Below are 18968 nucleotides of genomic sequence, written 5' to 3' on the forward strand. Positions count from 1 at the left end.
AAAGATTCATTTGAAAACATTGGCACAAATAATTTTTTTTTTATTTACACAAGAATTTCTACTTGGAGTTTACACAGCAGAATACAGAGAATATGAAATTATTTCAAATTATATAGGCAGATACAAAAAAAAAAAATCTATTTTAGTATAAAAGCAAATCTAACTGGTGTGAACTGCTATGAAGGGGCCATTTAAATTTGAAATAAAATTTCAACTGTGCCTGACGTCAAAATGTGGAATATTAAACCAAAAACTAATCTCTCCATAGACAATGATGAACATTAATGCTTGAGGGTGATAAAACGATATTTGCCCAAAGAGTTCTTCCACTTTAAACTTTTTAATCTTTCTTTATAAGCTGTTCATTTAAAACAGCTTTCTTTCAGATATGACAAAATGGCAGTGGGTCAATCAGACATGGATGAGAAAGATTACACAAGCGTAATATCAGTGAAAAGCAATAAAGGAATCTGACGCACAATAAATGATTTATGGTCTTAGTGGTTCTAATGTAAAAACAGAAACAGTGAAAGCATGTAGTGTGCGTGTGACCTCAGGTTTGAAATGTTCACTTTCTCCTCAAAGTGCCACCTGCAGGTAAAAAAATGGACTTGGCATTAATTTAGTTCTTCAAAATAACTGAACAAACATATAATTAAACACACTCACTAACCTTTTCTAAAGCAACTTCAATTCCTCCTTCCACGCTGTCTGCCCGTACGGTTGCCCCTCGGGTAGAAGTTCTGTCTGGGATGTTCTGGTTTTCTTTGACGTGAACCCTGCTGGAGAACCAAAATAGATCATCATAAGAACAATAATTCTTTTTAAAATATAAATCTTATATATAAGAATTTGAATGGCTTGATATGGTACAACTCTCTTAGTAAAATATGTAGTAGAAAAGCAATGAAAGACTTGCATTATTAAAAACGTTCTGTCTGGTAGCTGCTGGCATTCTTTGACGTGGAGCATCCTGGAAAACCAAAATTGATCATTTTAGAAATCAAACTCTCTTAATGAAAATTCTGCCATCATTTACTTATCCTTGTTCTGAACCAGTTTAAAGTAAGTTGTACTAAAATATGTATATAAAAAAAATAGTTTTGTGTTCAACAGAAGAAAGAAAATCATAAAAGTTTAGAACCACTGAAAGTAAATGGTGAGAAATTATTTTTATTTTGGGGTGAATATCCCTTTAAGACCTACACTCACTGGCCACTGGTCACTCAGCCAATTGCATTGCAGCAACTTAATGCATGTAGACATGATCAAAATGATCTGCTGCAGTTCAAACCGAGCATCAGAATGGGGAAGAAAGTTAATTTAAGTGACTTTGAATGTGGCATGTTCTGAATGCACAACACGTCCAACCTTGAGACAGATGGGCTACAGTGGCAGAAGACCACACCAGTGGTGGCATTCCTGTCAGCTAAGAACAGGAAACTGAGGCTATAATTCCGCAGGCTTAACAAAATTAGACAATAGAAGATTAGAAAAACGTTGCCTGGTTTGATGAGTCTCAATTTCTGCTGTGACATTAAGATGGAAGGGTCAGAATTTGGCGTCAACAACATAAAAGCATGGATCCATCCTGCCTTGTATCAAAGGTTCAGGCTGGTGGTGATGGTGTGGGGGATAATTTCTTGTCACACTTTGAGCCCATTAGTACCAATTAAGCATCATGTCAAAGCCACACCCTACCTGAGTATTGTTGCTGACCATGTCCATCCTATTATGACCACAGTGTACTCATCTTCTGATGGCTACTTCCAGCAGGATAATACACCACATCATAAAGCATGAATCATCTCAGACTGGTTTCTTGAACATGACAATGAGTTCACTGTACTCAAATGGCCTCCACAGTCACCATAGCTCAATCCAATAGAGCACTTATGGGATGTGGTGGATAGGGGTGTAACGATACACTCAGCTCACGATACGATGTGTATCACGATATAATGTTTACGATTCGATATGTATCACGATATTTGGAATAAAAATTGAAAATTAAACTGAAATGCAAATTTTACCAAGTAAACTATTTTTTATGTATTTCTTTTGTTTCAACTTATGAACCTTCTTTAAGAAAATAAATTAAACAGGCCTGTCTCTGGAAAATAAAACAATTAAAAAACTTCTTTAAAATATTATTGAAATGACAGAGACAAAATTAAGGAACAATTTAAGTAAAGGTGCAAAAAAAATAAGCTTTCTATTCAATTGAATTTAACAGTAAGAGCTTAAGGCTTTGCTTGCGTTTTTTGTGTGTGCAAAAAAAAAAATCCACATTTCCAGGTATTTAATTCATATTTAATTAAATTAATTTAGAGATATCTCTAATTACAATTGTGACTAGTCAAAACTCATTTAGAGATATCTGCAAATATTTTTCAATGGAAGTCAATGGAGGAATATGACTAGTCATAATATATTTGCAGACATCTCCAATCTGATTTCGTACTAGTACAATTGTAATTGCAGATATCTCTAATTGTCATTCTGACTAGTCGAATTATAATTATGACTAGTCAAAATATAATTAGAGATATCTCTAAATGTATTTATGGATAGTCAGAACAAAGGTTTAAATGCTAAAACGGCTTGCCATACGCGCGTCTATCAGTCCGCCCTCTGTAGTAACAGCTCACGGTCAGTTCACGTCATGTGTGATTTTGCGGCGGGAACATTATATGAAGACAGAATGATATTTTAGGGTGAATTGTACCTTATAAATACAGTATGTGACTCTTTCAACACCATTAGGAGGTATCTCTGTCGCTGTGCAAAGTATGTAAATCACTGTGAAGACTTTAAAACTTAGGATGTTTGACCCAGTATGCGTGTCAAAAAGCAGACGAGTCTAAAGCTATGACTGTACAACCGAAATGTTGCCAGACGTCTGATTTTGAGAAGATGGGCCATCCTCTATTTCAGCTCCACTCATCTTGGTCTGCTAACATTACTGCTGCTGCAATCTGAACTCACGTGCGACAGCAGGTGGAACGTAGCTCACGTGCAAACAGCTCAATAAGAGAAAACGGACATCATATTGTGATCAAATCGTCATAACGCCCCGATGCATATTGTGACATTTTTGCATCGCAATAAATCGTACAACGATAAATCGTTACACCCCTAGTGGTGGAGGAGATTTGCATCATGGGTCTGCAGCCAACAAATCTGCAGCAACTGTGTGATGCTATCATGCCAATATGGACCAAAACCTCTGAAAAATATTTCCAGTACCTTATTGAATCTATGCCATAAAGAATAAAGGCAGTTCTAACATGGTACTAGTAAGGTGTACCTAATAAAGTGGCAGATGAGTGTATATGGCTTAATTTAACAGTGCCTCTTAGTGAAATATGCAGTAGAAAAGACTTACGTTATTGAAAATGTTCTGTCGGGTTGGCTCTGGCATTCTTTGACGTGGGGCATCCTGGAAAATTCAAAATTGAAAATTATTAAAAACACCAAATATTTGTGAAAGAATCCACAGTTATAAAGACTTTGCATAATGTATAATTGTGCAGAATTGTGTCTTAGTGTAATATTTAATAGAAAATCCTTGAAAGATTTAGGATATTTAAAATAAATCCACATTTATTTTGGACTATGTAGGCAGCGCTATTTCAAATGGTCAAAAATTATAATACTGATACATTTGCTAAAACAAAAGAAGTCATCGATATCTTCACAAAAACTGTATTTTGCTCAACAACTATCTAAACAATACAAGATAGTGAGTAAATTATCCAGTGAGAAACAGCTTAACGTCTGTGATGCATCATTCATAACTGGAGAACACTCTACACTTTACTTTACATCGGGTTAGGATGGCATTTGGTGTTTCTAGTCACTTCAGTTTCTTAGCACACATTTCAATCGATATCCACTGGCATTTAAACTCATAACAGAGCAACAAAAACTAACTATTTTACATTTACACGAAGTCAGAATTCAAAATTTCCTGTGATTTATTTTTCTTTTTAAATTTTTTACCAAATTATGTTTAACAGTGCAACTGACATTTTCTAGTCTGATATTTTTTCTTCTGTAGAAAGTCTTAGTTGTTTTATTTTGGCTAGAATAAAAGCAGTTAATTAAAAAAAAATTAAAGTCAATATTATTAGCCCCTTTAAGCTATATTTTTTGATAGTCTACAGAACAAACCATTGTTATACAAGAACTTGCCTAATTACCCTAACCTGCCTAGTTAACCTAATTAACCTAGTTAAGCCTTAAAATGTCACTTTAAGCTGTATAGAAGTGTCTTGAAAAATCCAGTCAAATATTATTTACTGTCATCATGGCAAAGATAAAATAAATCAGTTATTAAAACTATTATTTTTAGAAATGTGCTGAAAAAAATCTCTCCGTTAAACAGAAATTGGGGGGAAAAAAAATAAACAGGGGGGCTAATAATTCTGACTTCAATTGTGTATACATCAACATTCAGCACCAGCAGCTCACAATGTGCAACCAATGGAGGACATCAAACTAATAGTCCAAAATGACTGTGGGTTATTTTAATCTTTTATGCACGTCATATTTTACTTCATAAAGAGACATTGTTTATGTTGCATTATGCAATACAAGTTTTATTTTCTGAGGATCCATTTAAAAAAATCTATAAGAATTAGGGCTGTAACGATACACGATATAAAATCGAAATCGCGACACTCAGATCTACGATCCTGTGTCGCGGTGTGATAAGGGAGAATCGCGACACACCCCGTGAATACCTTTCCAATAACGTCACGCGTGCCTGCAAAAGTTGAGCTAATAAACACTTTTTTTCGTTCAACATTACAAGCACTGCTCCGTTTAAGCCCTCGCAATATTTAGCCGGGAGAGCTTGCACGGAGCTCTTAGTAAGGGACCGTCTGAATGTGTCAAGAATATCAAAAACAAAACCAACTTAACCTCGCTTGACAACCAAAAACGCCAGAAACATTGCCAATGCTGTCAAAGCGGCCGGATTTTCAGCGCATATACGATGATTTGCTCACACTGTTAATGTGGCTGCGCAGAGAGGGATGGGCGTTCACCAGATGTCAGGTAACAGCGCAAACTTTTCTGTAACCGTGCTGTGCGCTTTCTGTTTGAACCTTTGAGAGGGCTGACTGACAGGTTCGCGATGCGTGAGGTCAGAAAACACGACGAAGCTTTAAGTTAAGATGAACAGTTTCTATAGTTATACTTTATTTAGAGATAAAGGTATATGGCTCTGCATATAATCACTCTATCTTGCTGGAGTTTATAGCCGTTTCGCTTTACTTCAGGACGCATTAACACCACTCTGATGGTCTAATCGTTGTTTTAAGTTATCAAAAGCTGTATGAATATACATATCTTGAATATCACAATAGTATTAAATATTACAATTGTAACAACACAGACAGCAACACTTTTGCACAATCGATACCCAGCTGATTCAGTCGTTTCATAAGAGGACCGCGCCTCTTCTTTTTTCCATGTCAACATAAAGGCAGTGAGGTGCGCCTTGTTTTCGGCCCCTTGTTTAACTGCAAGGCATACTTAATTTGCGGGACGATAACGTGTAACCCGTGCCTACAGACACATTTGCTAAAGAAGCAAAATGGAAGAAGAATATTGCTGTTTGATACAGACCTGTTGATGCTAAACCAGCGCTTATGTTGACCTGGATCTGCGTAATAAATGCAACAAATAGGCTTTACTTTTTATTTTACAGCTTAAAGCATGTACGCAGATTAATGCAATATCATATTTAAACAACAAAACTGTTTACAAAAAGTCTACATATGCGCGCGTTGTTGCTGTCTTTTCATCACGCAGCGCGCACTTGAACCGCGAGGGAGAGAGAGGAAACCATAGGCTATATCAGGACATAATCTTTAAAATAAGGATTTCTATTAAAATGTAAAAGGTTTTGTGATTATAATAATAACAGCGGGGCATTAAATAAATGCATATTTTCCGTGGAGCGGGCAATTTGAGGAAGTCTGCGATTTTTATTTGACGGAAGAAAAAAACATATGATTGGAAAAAAAAAAGCCCATGCCGGTTATTTAAAAGAATCAGTCAGTATTTTCGTTTTGTAATATAAATTAACTATTTAAGTGAAAATAATTTAGGGCAGTCCTATTTATTTTATTCATTTTATTTAGATTATTCTGCTCTTCTGTGCTAAACACTGCAGGTGCGTGAAGATGCTCTGTTGTTCTGTTCCGCTATTAATATATAAAAATAAATCAGTTTTTTAAAATGCAATATTTAATGAGTCAGACACAAAATAGACATGTCAATTTGTTTAATATAAAATTAATAGTAATCTGACCAGTTAACCGTTAATAACCGATTAATGAGCGGCGGTTGTCGGTTAGCAAAATTAACCGAAAAGAGCATCTCTAGTAGCTATTTAATTTACTTTTTCTATGTAAGAGAACTTGATTGAAAAAATAATTTTCAACATGCTTGAACCATCTACACAATGGAGTTTAGTTCTGTTTGGTTTTTCAACAGTATTTTGTTACAAAGAAAACAGAAGTGATATAGCTTTGGCTATTTATTTATTTTATATATGGCTATTTATATTGTTAATAATTTGCATAGTTAATATTGTTCTTTGATGTTTAGTTTATAAAGATTTTTCAAATGTTATTTAATAAAAAATAGTTTTAAAAATCTTTTTTTTCCCACCCCACACGAAAAAAAAAATCGTGATACAAACCGAATCGTGGGTTTGGTGTATCGTTACAGCCCTAATAAAAATGTTCCATATCGTCAAAAAGTAAATGACAAAGACTCACCCACTGCCTTTGCTGCTCATGTTCTTGTTCAGACCACCTGAAGTTTTCATCCGGTTCTTCAAGAAGGTCATTCATATAGGGAGGCTCGCTCTCTTGACTTGAGAAAGACATCGGATTCACATAAATTAGTAAAGTATTTAATCAATGAGGAAAATAAAACTGTAACACTGTAATAAAGCTGCTCTTAAAGGCATGGTTCACCACAAAATGATTCGTTTACTTATATGTTACAAACCTGTTTGAGTTTTTCCTTTGTTGAACAAAGCAAGATATTCTGAAGATAGTTGGAAAGCAGTAGCATTTGACTTCAATATTTTTTTTATCTGGTATAGAAGTCAATGGCTGTTTTTTTCCAGCATTCTTCAGAATATGTTATTGTCCAACAGAAGAAAAAAAAAGTCATAAAAGTTTAGAATGGTGAGGAAATTGTCATTTTTTGGTGAACTACAAACAAAAAACCCTTACTAATACTGACACAACTGGCCATTGAGTGAACTGCAATCAATGCTTTATGAATAAAAAAAAGGCTGAACATCTTTACCAGCCAACATAAGGCTGGTTTATACTTTTTTGTTGAGTGATCAGCATGACCCACGGCGCCTGCCTTGCATTTAGCCTTGCATTTATACTTCTGCGTGCTATGTGTGTTGCTCTGCAATAATACTTCTGAAACGCTAGCAGGCAGTAAGGTCCCATCCCAATTCTACCCCTTAGCCCTTAAGGGGTAAGGGTGTCCCAATTCTCTTTAGCTTGAGGGCGTAGGGCTAAGGGGAAGATGTGAATACCCCTTCGAACAAATATTTTCAGGACCACACTCGAAACTAAGGGGTAAGAAAATTTCCCAGAATACACCAGCCACAACAGCAGATAGTTACACCTGGAAGTAAGGAGATCCACAAATGAGTATTTTTTGTCATCATTACGAATTTTTACAACAAACCAACACGTAATTAAAGTTAATATATTCATAACCGCATTTGTGTTTTACCGTCATGCTTAAAAAAAAAAAAAAAAAAGCTAAAATAAACGGCTAAATTCCACAATCTATAATCCATAATCATAAATCCTGTACAGCAGTCCCACACATTCTGACACTCAATGACATGGCCACTGTGTAAATAAACAGTACAGTTACGATCTTATTGTCACTTTAGATCGTTATGAAAACATAATATATGCCTTCAGTGATTTCCTGAAGATAAATACCAATAAATAACACAACTGGAATAACTACAGCAGTGGCGATCATCTGTTCTCATATTTAGCAAGAGATCATGATGACATAAGATGACGTGTAGGTGCTGTAGTGCTGTCCCAATTCTTAGGGGTAAAATTTGAAGCCCTTTCCCTTCACACTCGGTTTTCCTCTATGTCAAGTTTCTTTGTGTTTTTTTTTTTAAAGTTTTGTTTCTTTTTGAATGCTACAAGTAGCTAAAGCTCGCTCATTTAGATGTGAAACTGGCAGACATGCAACATCTTTAATCATAAAGATAAACACAATACAGAAGTTTCCAACTAGAGCTCCTTCATGAGACTCCACACTAGTAAACACTAGCCGCATTTCCACTGTCGGGCCACTGCGAGCCAGGGCTTTTATCGGACCGGGCTGGGCCAATCGCCCGAGAGGCTGAGCAGTAAGGCCGAAATCATGTCACGTTTCCACTGTCGGGCAAGTAGCTCGCAGCAAGTCACGCAAACCCCGCCCCCAGAACGTCCCCCAAATCAAACGTCACACAAACCGCCCACTTCAGCAGGAATCAGGCAGATAAAGCCCACCATCGCATCATCACGAAAGGAGTAAGATGAAGACAACCGAAACAAAAGACTTTAGTATGTCAAGGTCTCGTTACAAACTGTTAAATCACTGGAATACAAAGGGAACTACATGGAAATTCATATTCACATGGAAAAAGCCAGCTGAAACAATTTTTAGCCCATACCTCTCAGAAGGCATCTGAGTAAAGTTTGCGCCAGCAATGGTGATCTTCACAGCCTCCAGTTTCTGCTGTCGTCTTCGCTCCAAGTCATACCTGAGGTCACCAGGGTCAGGGACTGGCTGTTGTCTCTGAAGCTAGCAAAAGCATAAAGATTTTAGTCAAATATACATAAATGCTCTTTTTGAAAGTGACAGAGCTGAAAAAAAAAAATCAAACGTACTGGATCCAGAGCTCCTGAAGATGGCATTCTTTGAGGCCTAATATGAAAGAATCAAAATTTCAGTTTGCACCACAAACAACATGAAGAACTTCAAAGGATTAGGGCTTATGAAATTGTTAAAATAATTAGCATGCATGCCTATTCATGAGTGCTCTCAAGTTTTCCATTTCCAGCTCATCCTCATATTCTTCTTCTTCTTTAATCTCATCAGGGATTGAATAATACTGTTCATTTGCAAAGCGTTCATTGAGTGGGATGTCTTGGCCACTAAAATAATTTTCTGCAAAACAAGAAAGCAAATAGTTAATCAAATGTCACAAACTCCAGAATACACTACAAGGCTAATCCATTTTCTTCTCACCTTTAACCTGATGTACAAGTGTGATGATTTCTTGGGCAAACGTCCCACAATGTACTGCTGATTCCTTGTAAGTGCCAGAATGCTCCAGCATGGGCAGGAAATCAAGACGCTGTCGACCCACATTGACTAAGTCCAGTGATAACTGCCTATCTGATGAATATCCTAAATAACTGGAGAAGAGGTAACATGTATGTGTAGATATAAGAATCATTACTTACAAGAAATAAACATAAACCAAGTGAGGATAGTGTAGTACTCCTGTTGGAATGAAATCAGCCGTAAAAAGCAGCACTTCTTTCTTATCGACATCGCAATTCCCATTTTAACATATGACAGTTGTCCCTTAACTTTTCGTATACTTCCTTTTAACTACAAATTTGCCAGCACTTCTTATTTTAAACTAAGATATCGCTTCAAGAGCAACTAATACTTAATTTTTCAGAAAAAAAAAATTAACAAACATCTTAATTGAATCATGGTCACCTAAAATAAAAATTTAGGACAAACATTTTGGTCTAAAGACTGCAGTTTACAGCATTCAGATTTGTCATTGAATTTGATGAGTATGCTCCAAATAATGCTAAAAAATTTGGTTGGTATAATATTACATAAAAGTTGACGTTGGATAATAAATATGGAAGGTTGAAGTTCATGCCTCTCCCTGTCATTAAACACTTCCGTTCATCAGATGATCTATAGGTGAAGGGTCCATATGGGTCCATCTGGTCCTTTTGACAAGATTATGAACATGTATAGTGATCCGAAGGAGATCAGTCAACACATCTCAACCTAAGGTGTGCTTACTTGAAGAGCAAAAACTTGATTGTATGAGGAAGGAATTGGATGAACTGAACCTCAGGAAACAGAATAATGATGAAATCAAGTGTAGATAAGTTCTGAAGAATTTTAGTTGAATGCAGAGATTCAAAGTTCAATCTTCCTTGCTGAATAAAATTATACATTCTTCAAGGTCAGCTGTGACGTTTTCTTGCCAAATGTGCGGAATAAAAAGTTTTATGATGAATCTCACGGATGAATCTTGAAGAATCAAATGTCGACCAGCAGTTGGTTTGAAGTTTTCTTATAGTGGAATTTACAGGTGCCTCTTTAACTTCTTCATTTCCTCCATTGTCATAATCTTGCCTTGTAAATCCTTTATGTTGAGTCTTGCAAATCGCTGTAAAATACCTTCAAAGACATGTCTTCTCATGGCAGCCATGTTTACGGAGTTTTCATGACTTATTAATGTCACGTGATGGTTTTCTAGAGTCCTCAAATAAAAACAAAATGCAGGAGTCCCTGTTGCTCATCTGGTAATGCATGGCACTTGTAAAGCCAATGTTTGGTTTGATTGGTAAGAAACACAAAATTAATCTTGAAGAATCAAATGTCGACCAGCAGTTGGTTTAAAGTCTGATTATAGTGGAATTTACAGGTGCCACTTTTAACTTCATTTCCTTCATTGCCATAATATTGCCTTGTGAAGTCTGAAGAAGTTCTTGAAAAACAGATGAAGACAAACCTTCATATTATTCCACTTGCAAAGTCCATTTAAGTAGAACATTTAGCTTGCACCTCTTCTGAAAACTGACAGCAACAGGGTCGTCACAACAGAAATGTCACAATGGTGGATATTGTTCATCAGTGTTAGAGCATTCATTTAATGTACTCACTCTAGTATTCAATTGAGGATGATCCACAAACACGGGTTCATAAGTTAAATCAGAGATGTGCATCTGTTTCAGATTTGTTTGTATATGTAGTTCTTCCTCATGGTAAGTGAGAAGACACTGAAGCAGTTTGTCAACTGGGAGAGTCGAATACACCCTTGGATTATCTTGGTGTGGTGCAATTTTTTGTTTTGCTCCAGTACCAGATTTCAATTGTTCTCTTCAGGTCTAGCTTCTTTTAATAAAGGCCACACTTGTTCCTCACTTTCTCCTTTACACAGCAGATAATGTAGACATCAGGAAAATTCGTCCATACCTACTCGACTTCAATTGGATAGTTGCTGACTTACCTTCAGTCAAAACAGCTCTGAAAGTTGAAACGCTCAGACGCTGTTGCGGAACTGGTATTTTGGTGGAGACACCATCTTGTAGAGTCAAAGTGTGGATGTAAAAGTGTTGGTTTCTGTTAAGCCTTGGTGAAATGGTGGAGAACATCATCAAGCAATGTAAGTGGATCACTTCACAGTTGCCCATTTATTAACCCATGCAATTGCAGTCAGACATTTGATGAGCTGCAGATATGGAGGAATTAAATCAGAATTACATTGCTCTTGCTGGCTTTCAACGCAAAATGGTACTTCAGTCATGTGAGTTAACTGAAAGTCTAATCCCAGCAAAATCTCCAGAGGACAAAATTCCACACGTAAAGCACCCCACAACGACAAGGTCTGTCATGTTAGCACAACATTTCTTGCACCATCTTCTTATTTTGCATTTGCAGTATCTTCACAAACCTTCTCCAATTCTTCTCTTGTGAACGATGGCATGTAGAGTAACCTCTGGTATGCTTTACCTCTTGTTCTAATATTGGCAGCCATGCCAAACCCTTGAGGTCATCAATGTTTCTGATATTTAAAGGACTGTTGATTTAGACCCTTGCAAAAGCATAAGCCTTAAATGTAAAAAAAATATCAGGTCAGTCTTTGATTTAACCCATCAGTCCTTGGTTTGTGCAAATGGAACTTCAAGTCAGTGAGGACAGACATCCAAGTATCCACAGAACACAGCAAATCCTTCCAGTGGTAAAATTCTTAAGAAGAACGTCATGAAGAAACTCAAATGAAGGTTATTAAACATACTGATGCAGAATCTGTCCATCTTCAACCTTAGCTTTGTACGGTCTTCATTACCCTTGTAGATGATCGGTGTTGTTTTTTAGATGTGAGTCTGGTATTTCATTAAATCTTCTTGTTCACAATCTGTAGTGTTATGCAGCTGTGTTACACACAGTGTTCTTCTTTAAATATCCATGGTGTGGGGACAGTGGACAGGAAAGGAGGCATGAACTTTTAACCTTAACCAAAACTGGAACAACAATGATACTATACCTGGCTTGCGTGACGGGGCGACTCATGTCCACCTTGATCTTGAGGGTCTCATGTTCACTGAAATCCGTTCGAGATGGAGGACCAACATTGGTCTTTGGATTCCTGTTATACTGATCTCTTGGGCGAACTTCCTCTTGTTCCATCATCCTACCCGGATTCTTTTGTGGTCTCTCTTCCTCCCATTCATGGACAGAGTCTCTTTCCCAGTTCCTCAAATCGGTGTCACTCGTAACCCTCAAATTCATTTCCCGCCGTCCTTCCAAGTCTCTAGAATGTGACTCCATCCTAGATTGATCAATGTGTCTTGATCGTTCTCTCCCTTGGCTTTCTCTTTCATAAGACGAGTAGTTCTTTCTTCCTTCCTCTCTGGGATTCCCATTCGGCCGTCCACCTGGTCTCTCTTGTAGGGTACGTGAATGATGACCTTGGTCTCTTCTATCTCTGTAAGGTTCCCGGTTCCTCTGGGATTCACTTGGCCTGGGTGGATCTCTGGCCCTAGATTGGCCACCCATCTTCGGGGGCTCGCGATACCTCAAATCTTGTTTTACGATTCCATGATCGTGTTCCACGATAAGAGGAGCACGGCGTGGGCTGAAGCCCCGGTGATGATCAGCAAACTCATTTTGGAGACCCGAATCTGCAAATCCTTTAGAAGGGTGGTGCTCCCTATAATCAGGCTTTGATGACCTGTATCAAGAAAGCAAGTAACATTTATCCGAGATTAGAATGAAATTACAGCAATACCTAACAAGCTGAATCTACAGGACTGAATGAAATTAGATCAACTACAAAACCAAGGTTTTTGTGAATGGTATATTTAACTGGATCTATACATTTTAAGTTGGTACAATGACAGAAATCAAATCTCAAAGAACAAAATAAAACTAAAATTAAAGATTAGACTTAATAAAACTGTAAAAATTTGTGCCATAAAATCTAACAGATCCAATTATATCCATCACAAAAAGAGATGGAGAATGTGATGAGCTCTTTTCTTCTTTTTGTCGATCCTTTCCTTCCACGTCAGAGGTATGAAGCAAGGAAAGAATTTCGTTGTTGTACCTCTCTGAATAGGAGCCTCTTTCATGATATTGATCGCCATGTTCTTCATTACGATACTCATAATCCATCCTGTCATGACTTCTTCTCTCTTGATGTCTTGGATAAGACCTATCCCTCATCTCTCTTTGGCTGTGCTGTAAATTGGTGTCCTTATCAAAAGCTTCATTTCTGTTCCATCCTGGCGATGCCATCCTATAATGCTCTTCCACACCATAATGTGTGTGTTCAGGGGAAGGTAACCTCTCCCTCGGAAGCCTTCTCGGAGAATCGGATGGCCTATCTTCATCAGCCTGCATCGGATATCTGGCCATAGGCGAAGGCCCTCTTTGTTGAGCATGCTCTATTGCATCGATAAATTTGGCCCAATGGTCGACATTTTGCTCTCCTTGGTGGGAATCTTTGTTCCAGTGGGGGTTAGTTTCTACTTTGACATATTCAGGGTTCCTCCACGTGTCAGATTGTACTGATGAACGCATCTGGTTACCAAATAATCCCTCCGCTCTTCTTCCCTGAAGGGTTGGGATTCTGTTGATATTCGAGAGGTTCAAGAAGCAGTTAATAACCAGCAACGCAACAACAAAATAATGTTTAAGTGTAACACCCACTCAAAACATCTAATTTAAATTCAATACCTTGAATATAACGGAGATCTTGAACGCGGACGTGACATTGTCTCCTTGAAAAACAAGAAACCAGATTTATACTAGGCCTCAAACATAAAAATCTACTATAATGTCTCGCCATGTTTTTTTTAACAAAAATAATGGTCAGAAAACAGCAGTCTAAACCAATTGCCAATTCCTTTGCAGGGCTCGAAATTGCAACCGTTTTGGTCGCATATTGTGCATACATTTGTGCGAGTGCATGAAATTGTTGCCGTGCGTTTTCATTGGAAAATGATCACCGCATGCTGGGATTTAGGAAACATTCACACGGAATGCATCTTTGCACCTGAACAGTTGTCATGTCAACTTGCAGTAGTCAACAAAGTCTGTAATGCTGCGCTAGAACGTGAATTGATTGGTAAATATCAACTGTCAATCACTCGGTCAATGCCTTCTGCTTTTAGATGACAGGGAGCCACAACCGCAAAAATGTAAAGCAATAAAAATGAGAGTATGAAAACTACACTGACAGATTTTGATTTAGAAACCATTTAAAGTTACAAATGACGATACATCTGATTAGTGATCATGTGGTGAGTGTTTATTCACTATTTACACATTTCAAAGAGTGTAAAAAAGAATTGCATGGGTTAAAGTTTGCTATAAAAATGTCTAAAGCATTCACTGTAAAGTCTGTGGGACGGAGTTTGCAGGTAACAGCATTTGCCACATTAACACAATTAAAGTGTGAGAGATTTCATTTAATTCTTCATTTAACTATTCAGTCCTTCATCATTCAAATGCAACTAATTTGTTAATATAAACTTGTAACAGTGCTCAAAAATGTTGAGTGCGATAACATCTTGGTTGGTGAGACTAAATTTATGTTATGAGCACAAGCGCTACAAAGCAAAAAGGTTATTTGAACCCTGCCTTGCCATCTAAAAACGGACATTCTGTTTTAAATTAATAACTTACAATAAATAACATAAGAAATAACATTGTGTAACACTCTAGCAGCAGACATTTGGCATGAATTAATTAAAGACAAACACAATATTAGAAATATTACAATACATCACACCATGGAAATAATTAAAACTTTAAAATTGTGTTGTTTGCACGCATTCTCTGTAATGAAACTATGATTTTCTATTATTGTCTAGTCATTCATTATTAATATGATGAAAAAGACTTGTATATTGAAATATTGATATGCATTTTTTAAAATTAAGACATAGATATTTAAGCTAAATTTAATGGTATTATAATTGTAATACAATAACAAAGCACTCAGTGTGCCAAAGGTAGTGCTATCGCCTAATTTAATAGCGCCTTGTTCGAGAAAGGTTTGAGTAATCATCTTGGTCATGAGTAGGCCCACATGGAATCTGCACACGCAGAATTCCGCAGATTTTTAACCCATCATCGATTCTGTTTTTAACTTGTGTAAATGTATTGTTTTTAAACTAATTACAGTAATATTATTGACTAATATGAAAATATTTATGATTTATTTACAATAAAGTTTGTAAAGTAATATTTTCTGACTTTTTGTAGAATATTATATGAGAGACTTGCTTTGTTACCAAATAAAGTGGATCTTATTGGATTTGCATTGTAAACAATAAATAACTGTTAAAAATGTATTACTTTTTATTTCATATATATTGAGGTTTTAGTTATGATACTCCCAAAATTATTTTAACACAATTCTGCGCAGAAACAGCAAAAAATGCCCGCAGATTCCGTCTGGCCCTAGTTACGAGTTATCATTAAAATGCCTTTTTTTGCAAGCATTGTCGAAAGATTTTGGTCGCATATTGGAACAATAATTTTAGGCCTGAAAAACAGCGGTGTAGGAAATACTGTTGATATTAAAAACGCACTTATTTTATATCATGTTAAAATAGATAACACTCAAGAGAAATAATAATACATAAATAATTACCACAACTAACGTTACCGTTAGCGTATTAAGGGCTGAACTAAAGTAACGTTAGTTTAACATCTTTCCGAAATCTGACAAAACCACAAAGACAATATCAAAACACAGCGCATGTATAATAACATTAACAGTTAAAACACTCCAAATGGCACTGTAACTCGCTGTGCTAGATTAGCTTAAGTTAATCATTGTGCTGCGCGTTCTCGACATTTCTTAGAATTATGGAGGGTTCGGAAATTTAAAAGGCCCGAGCAATAACACGATCAATAAGGATGAGAAACTTTAAGCAATCCCAGAATAGAATAAAAATGTTAAAGAATAGAGAAACGCATACAAACAACCACAATATCAAGTATAAAACAACAGTTTGAATGTTATATCGATTAGCATTAGCCTTACATACCCCGCGCGATGGCTTCCACAAACTGCTAGACGATGCGTCCACCAAAATACCAGTTTCTCGCGATAGAAAACAACGGACTATGGAACATTTAATTAAATAACAGATTGAGATATTGCCATAGTCAATACGACGGATCAAATATGGATGGATTGTTGACAGATGAATATAACCACACGACCAACTTGCCCTAGCGATGCATACACAAGATTGAGCCGGAAGTGAATGAGTGAAAGCCTCGTTTTCACCAGCAGCACTCGAGAGCGCCTGCGCGAGCCACTGGCCCCTAAAGAAGCAATCCATTAAAAACATCTTTAAATATATGTATATTTTTATTATTATAAGGAAAGACAGCTTAGTCTTTAGTTTATGTAGTTTTTAAATAAAATAATTGAAATGGTTAAAATCCTTAAAAGTATTTTTTTTTAAGTTATTAGATCTGATGACAAAAAAAAAACAACTTTAATTTTAGTTTAAAACTATAGTTTAGGTCACAATTCAAGGTATTAACTAGCTTATTATCTAAGACATGATTGTTCCTTACTAGTTAAAAAGTATGATCTTATTTTGCATCCCAAATCCTTCCCAAACCCAACCTCCACCTTATAACAGATAATTTTAGTAGTTTGTTAAGCTAGTGGTGTTACTTAATGCTTTGTTAATACCGTGAATTGTGACCAACCAAATGTTGGTTTTCGAACACAGACATTTTTTCTTATATGCCCTTATGGGTAACATTTTTTAAAAAATTTGATGTACAAGTGGTAAATATTCCTCACGGAACCATCGATAACAATAAAGAACTTTATTTTCAAAAGTATTGTCCTCTAAATCAGATCAGAGGGCTGTATCATGAAGCTAGATAAGCTGGCTAGTCAGTTTAGTTTCTGTTTTGTTCTGGGTTTTAGGTACCATGCAGGCGACTCAGCTGCTCCATAACACCATGGCAACAAAAAACTGATTAAAGACACGCTGCTTTCATGATACCTACACCCAAGATCGCTGCAAACTAAACTGAAACTTAACTGGCTATCCAGCTTGATGGTACAGGCCCCAGCTCTTACATCTCAAATAGTTTAGTACAGTGAGCCAAGAAAATATTCCACACCACCAGTAACAGACTGTAGTTAATTCAAGGCACTTTGAAACCATGCTTTCATGTTGTTTTAGCTCAATTTTAGGCCATACCATTAAATGTAGCAGCAGAAATTGAGACTCATCCCCAGACCAGGCACATTTTTGTACAATCATAGATTTTGTTTTCTGTGTATATGTTGGTGCGTTTACATTTAAAAGAGTTACTGTAGTCTCTCTTTTAGCTCAAACCAGCATGTAATTTTTTCTCTAATATTATTCTACCATGCTCTAAAGATGGTTGAGATTAAAATCCCATCAGATCAACAGTTTCTGAAATTCAAAGTCACTTATCCACCTTTGTTCCCTATATGCTTGGTTTAAACTTGTTGAGGCTATATGATGCTGTTTTATCCCCCTCATTATGCTCTCCGTTGTGTTAGCATACCCTGCTAGAAGTAAACGTGTTTCATGAATGTTTTAATGGACTTTTGGGTAACACTTTAACAGTACATGAATAATGAAACATTATTTTATTGTGAATTATTGAAGAGTTAAGGCGCACGCTAATCATAAACTAACTTTAACTACAACATGAGTCACATTAGTGCCATAGTTACTTGTTAGTACATGTTGTTAATTAGTTTAATTAACATTTGCGTTTAAGCTAAATGTAACCAACATGAACTCATGAGCTGTTGATGTATAATTATTTCGTCACTTTACTTGGAGGAGCACAACATCATTAAATCATCCTTAACTACTCATGAACTCCTGTCTTAAAACTGTTCGTGTTGATGTTGACAGAACACTTTTCTATTTTCATTCAGTGTAAATGCACTAGTTGGACATGCATAAGTGCATGAGTAGTTTAAAATGGTGATGTGCCCCTCCAAGTAAAGTCATGACATAATATATTAACATATGAGTTCATGATGGTTAAAGTAAGCATAAACTAATGTGGTAATTAATACATTAATTAACAAACAATCATGTACTAACAAGTAATTGAGGTAGCTGTTATTCATACATGTGACTTATGTTGTAAGTCAGTTCATGATTAGCGCATGCATTAACTCATCATTTGTTCATAATTAAAATATGAACAAATGATGAAATAAAGTAAAAATTAGTTTACAAATGAACACATCATTATTTAAGTACTGTTATTGTAAAGTGTTACCGATTTTTCCAACTTCTATTCACCTTTTTTAGCAACACGGAAGCAAGCTCTTTTCGCTGATTGTTTTAGGACTTCCAATTTATTCACCTTTAGGGAAAATTACCAGCAATAACAAACTAAATAAGTGAACAGTCAAGCTACTTGCTCAGCAAACAAATGTGTTTATGACTATATAAAAGTAGCATAGTGAGCTGTTAGCATACAGCTAAAAATCTTCAACTTTTAGCCAATATTCGAGCCAATAAAAGGCTGCACATATGTGAAAATTAAGGTCAATAAGTAAATACACTAAAGCTATATGTATTGTGAATAAAGATATCTCA

The 18968-nt window shown here is 36.2% G+C and overlaps 1 protein-coding gene across 13 annotated transcripts; it reads right to left on the bottom strand.

Moving 5' to 3' along the window:
- Positions 1-9: 9 nt before the first annotated feature.
- zgc:112982 lies at positions 10-16597 on the bottom strand. Of its 13 annotated transcripts, none has more exons than XR_011008552.2 (14): positions 16392-16594; positions 14068-14111; positions 13436-13960; positions 12374-13060; positions 9316-9485; positions 9093-9234; positions 8955-8991; positions 8738-8868; positions 6798-6894; positions 5638-5674; positions 3389-3442; positions 920-973; positions 674-779; positions 10-591 (listed from the first exon to the last, which is right to left on the bottom strand). XR_011008552.2 is itself a non-coding variant. In XM_005162696.6 (13 exons), exons 2-12 carry the CDS (start codon positions 14103-14105, stop codon positions 690-692), a joined length of 2028 nt encoding a protein of 675 aa, XP_005162753.1. In that variant the 5' UTR covers positions 14106-14111; positions 16392-16594; the 3' UTR covers positions 10-591; positions 674-689.
- Positions 16598-18968: the final 2371 nt, after the last annotated feature.

Source organism: Danio rerio, chromosome 24, assembly GCF_049306965.1.
Source record: "Danio rerio strain Tuebingen ecotype United States chromosome 24, GRCz12tu, whole genome shotgun sequence".
NCBI lineage: Eukaryota > Metazoa > Chordata > Actinopteri > Cypriniformes > Danionidae > Danio > Danio rerio.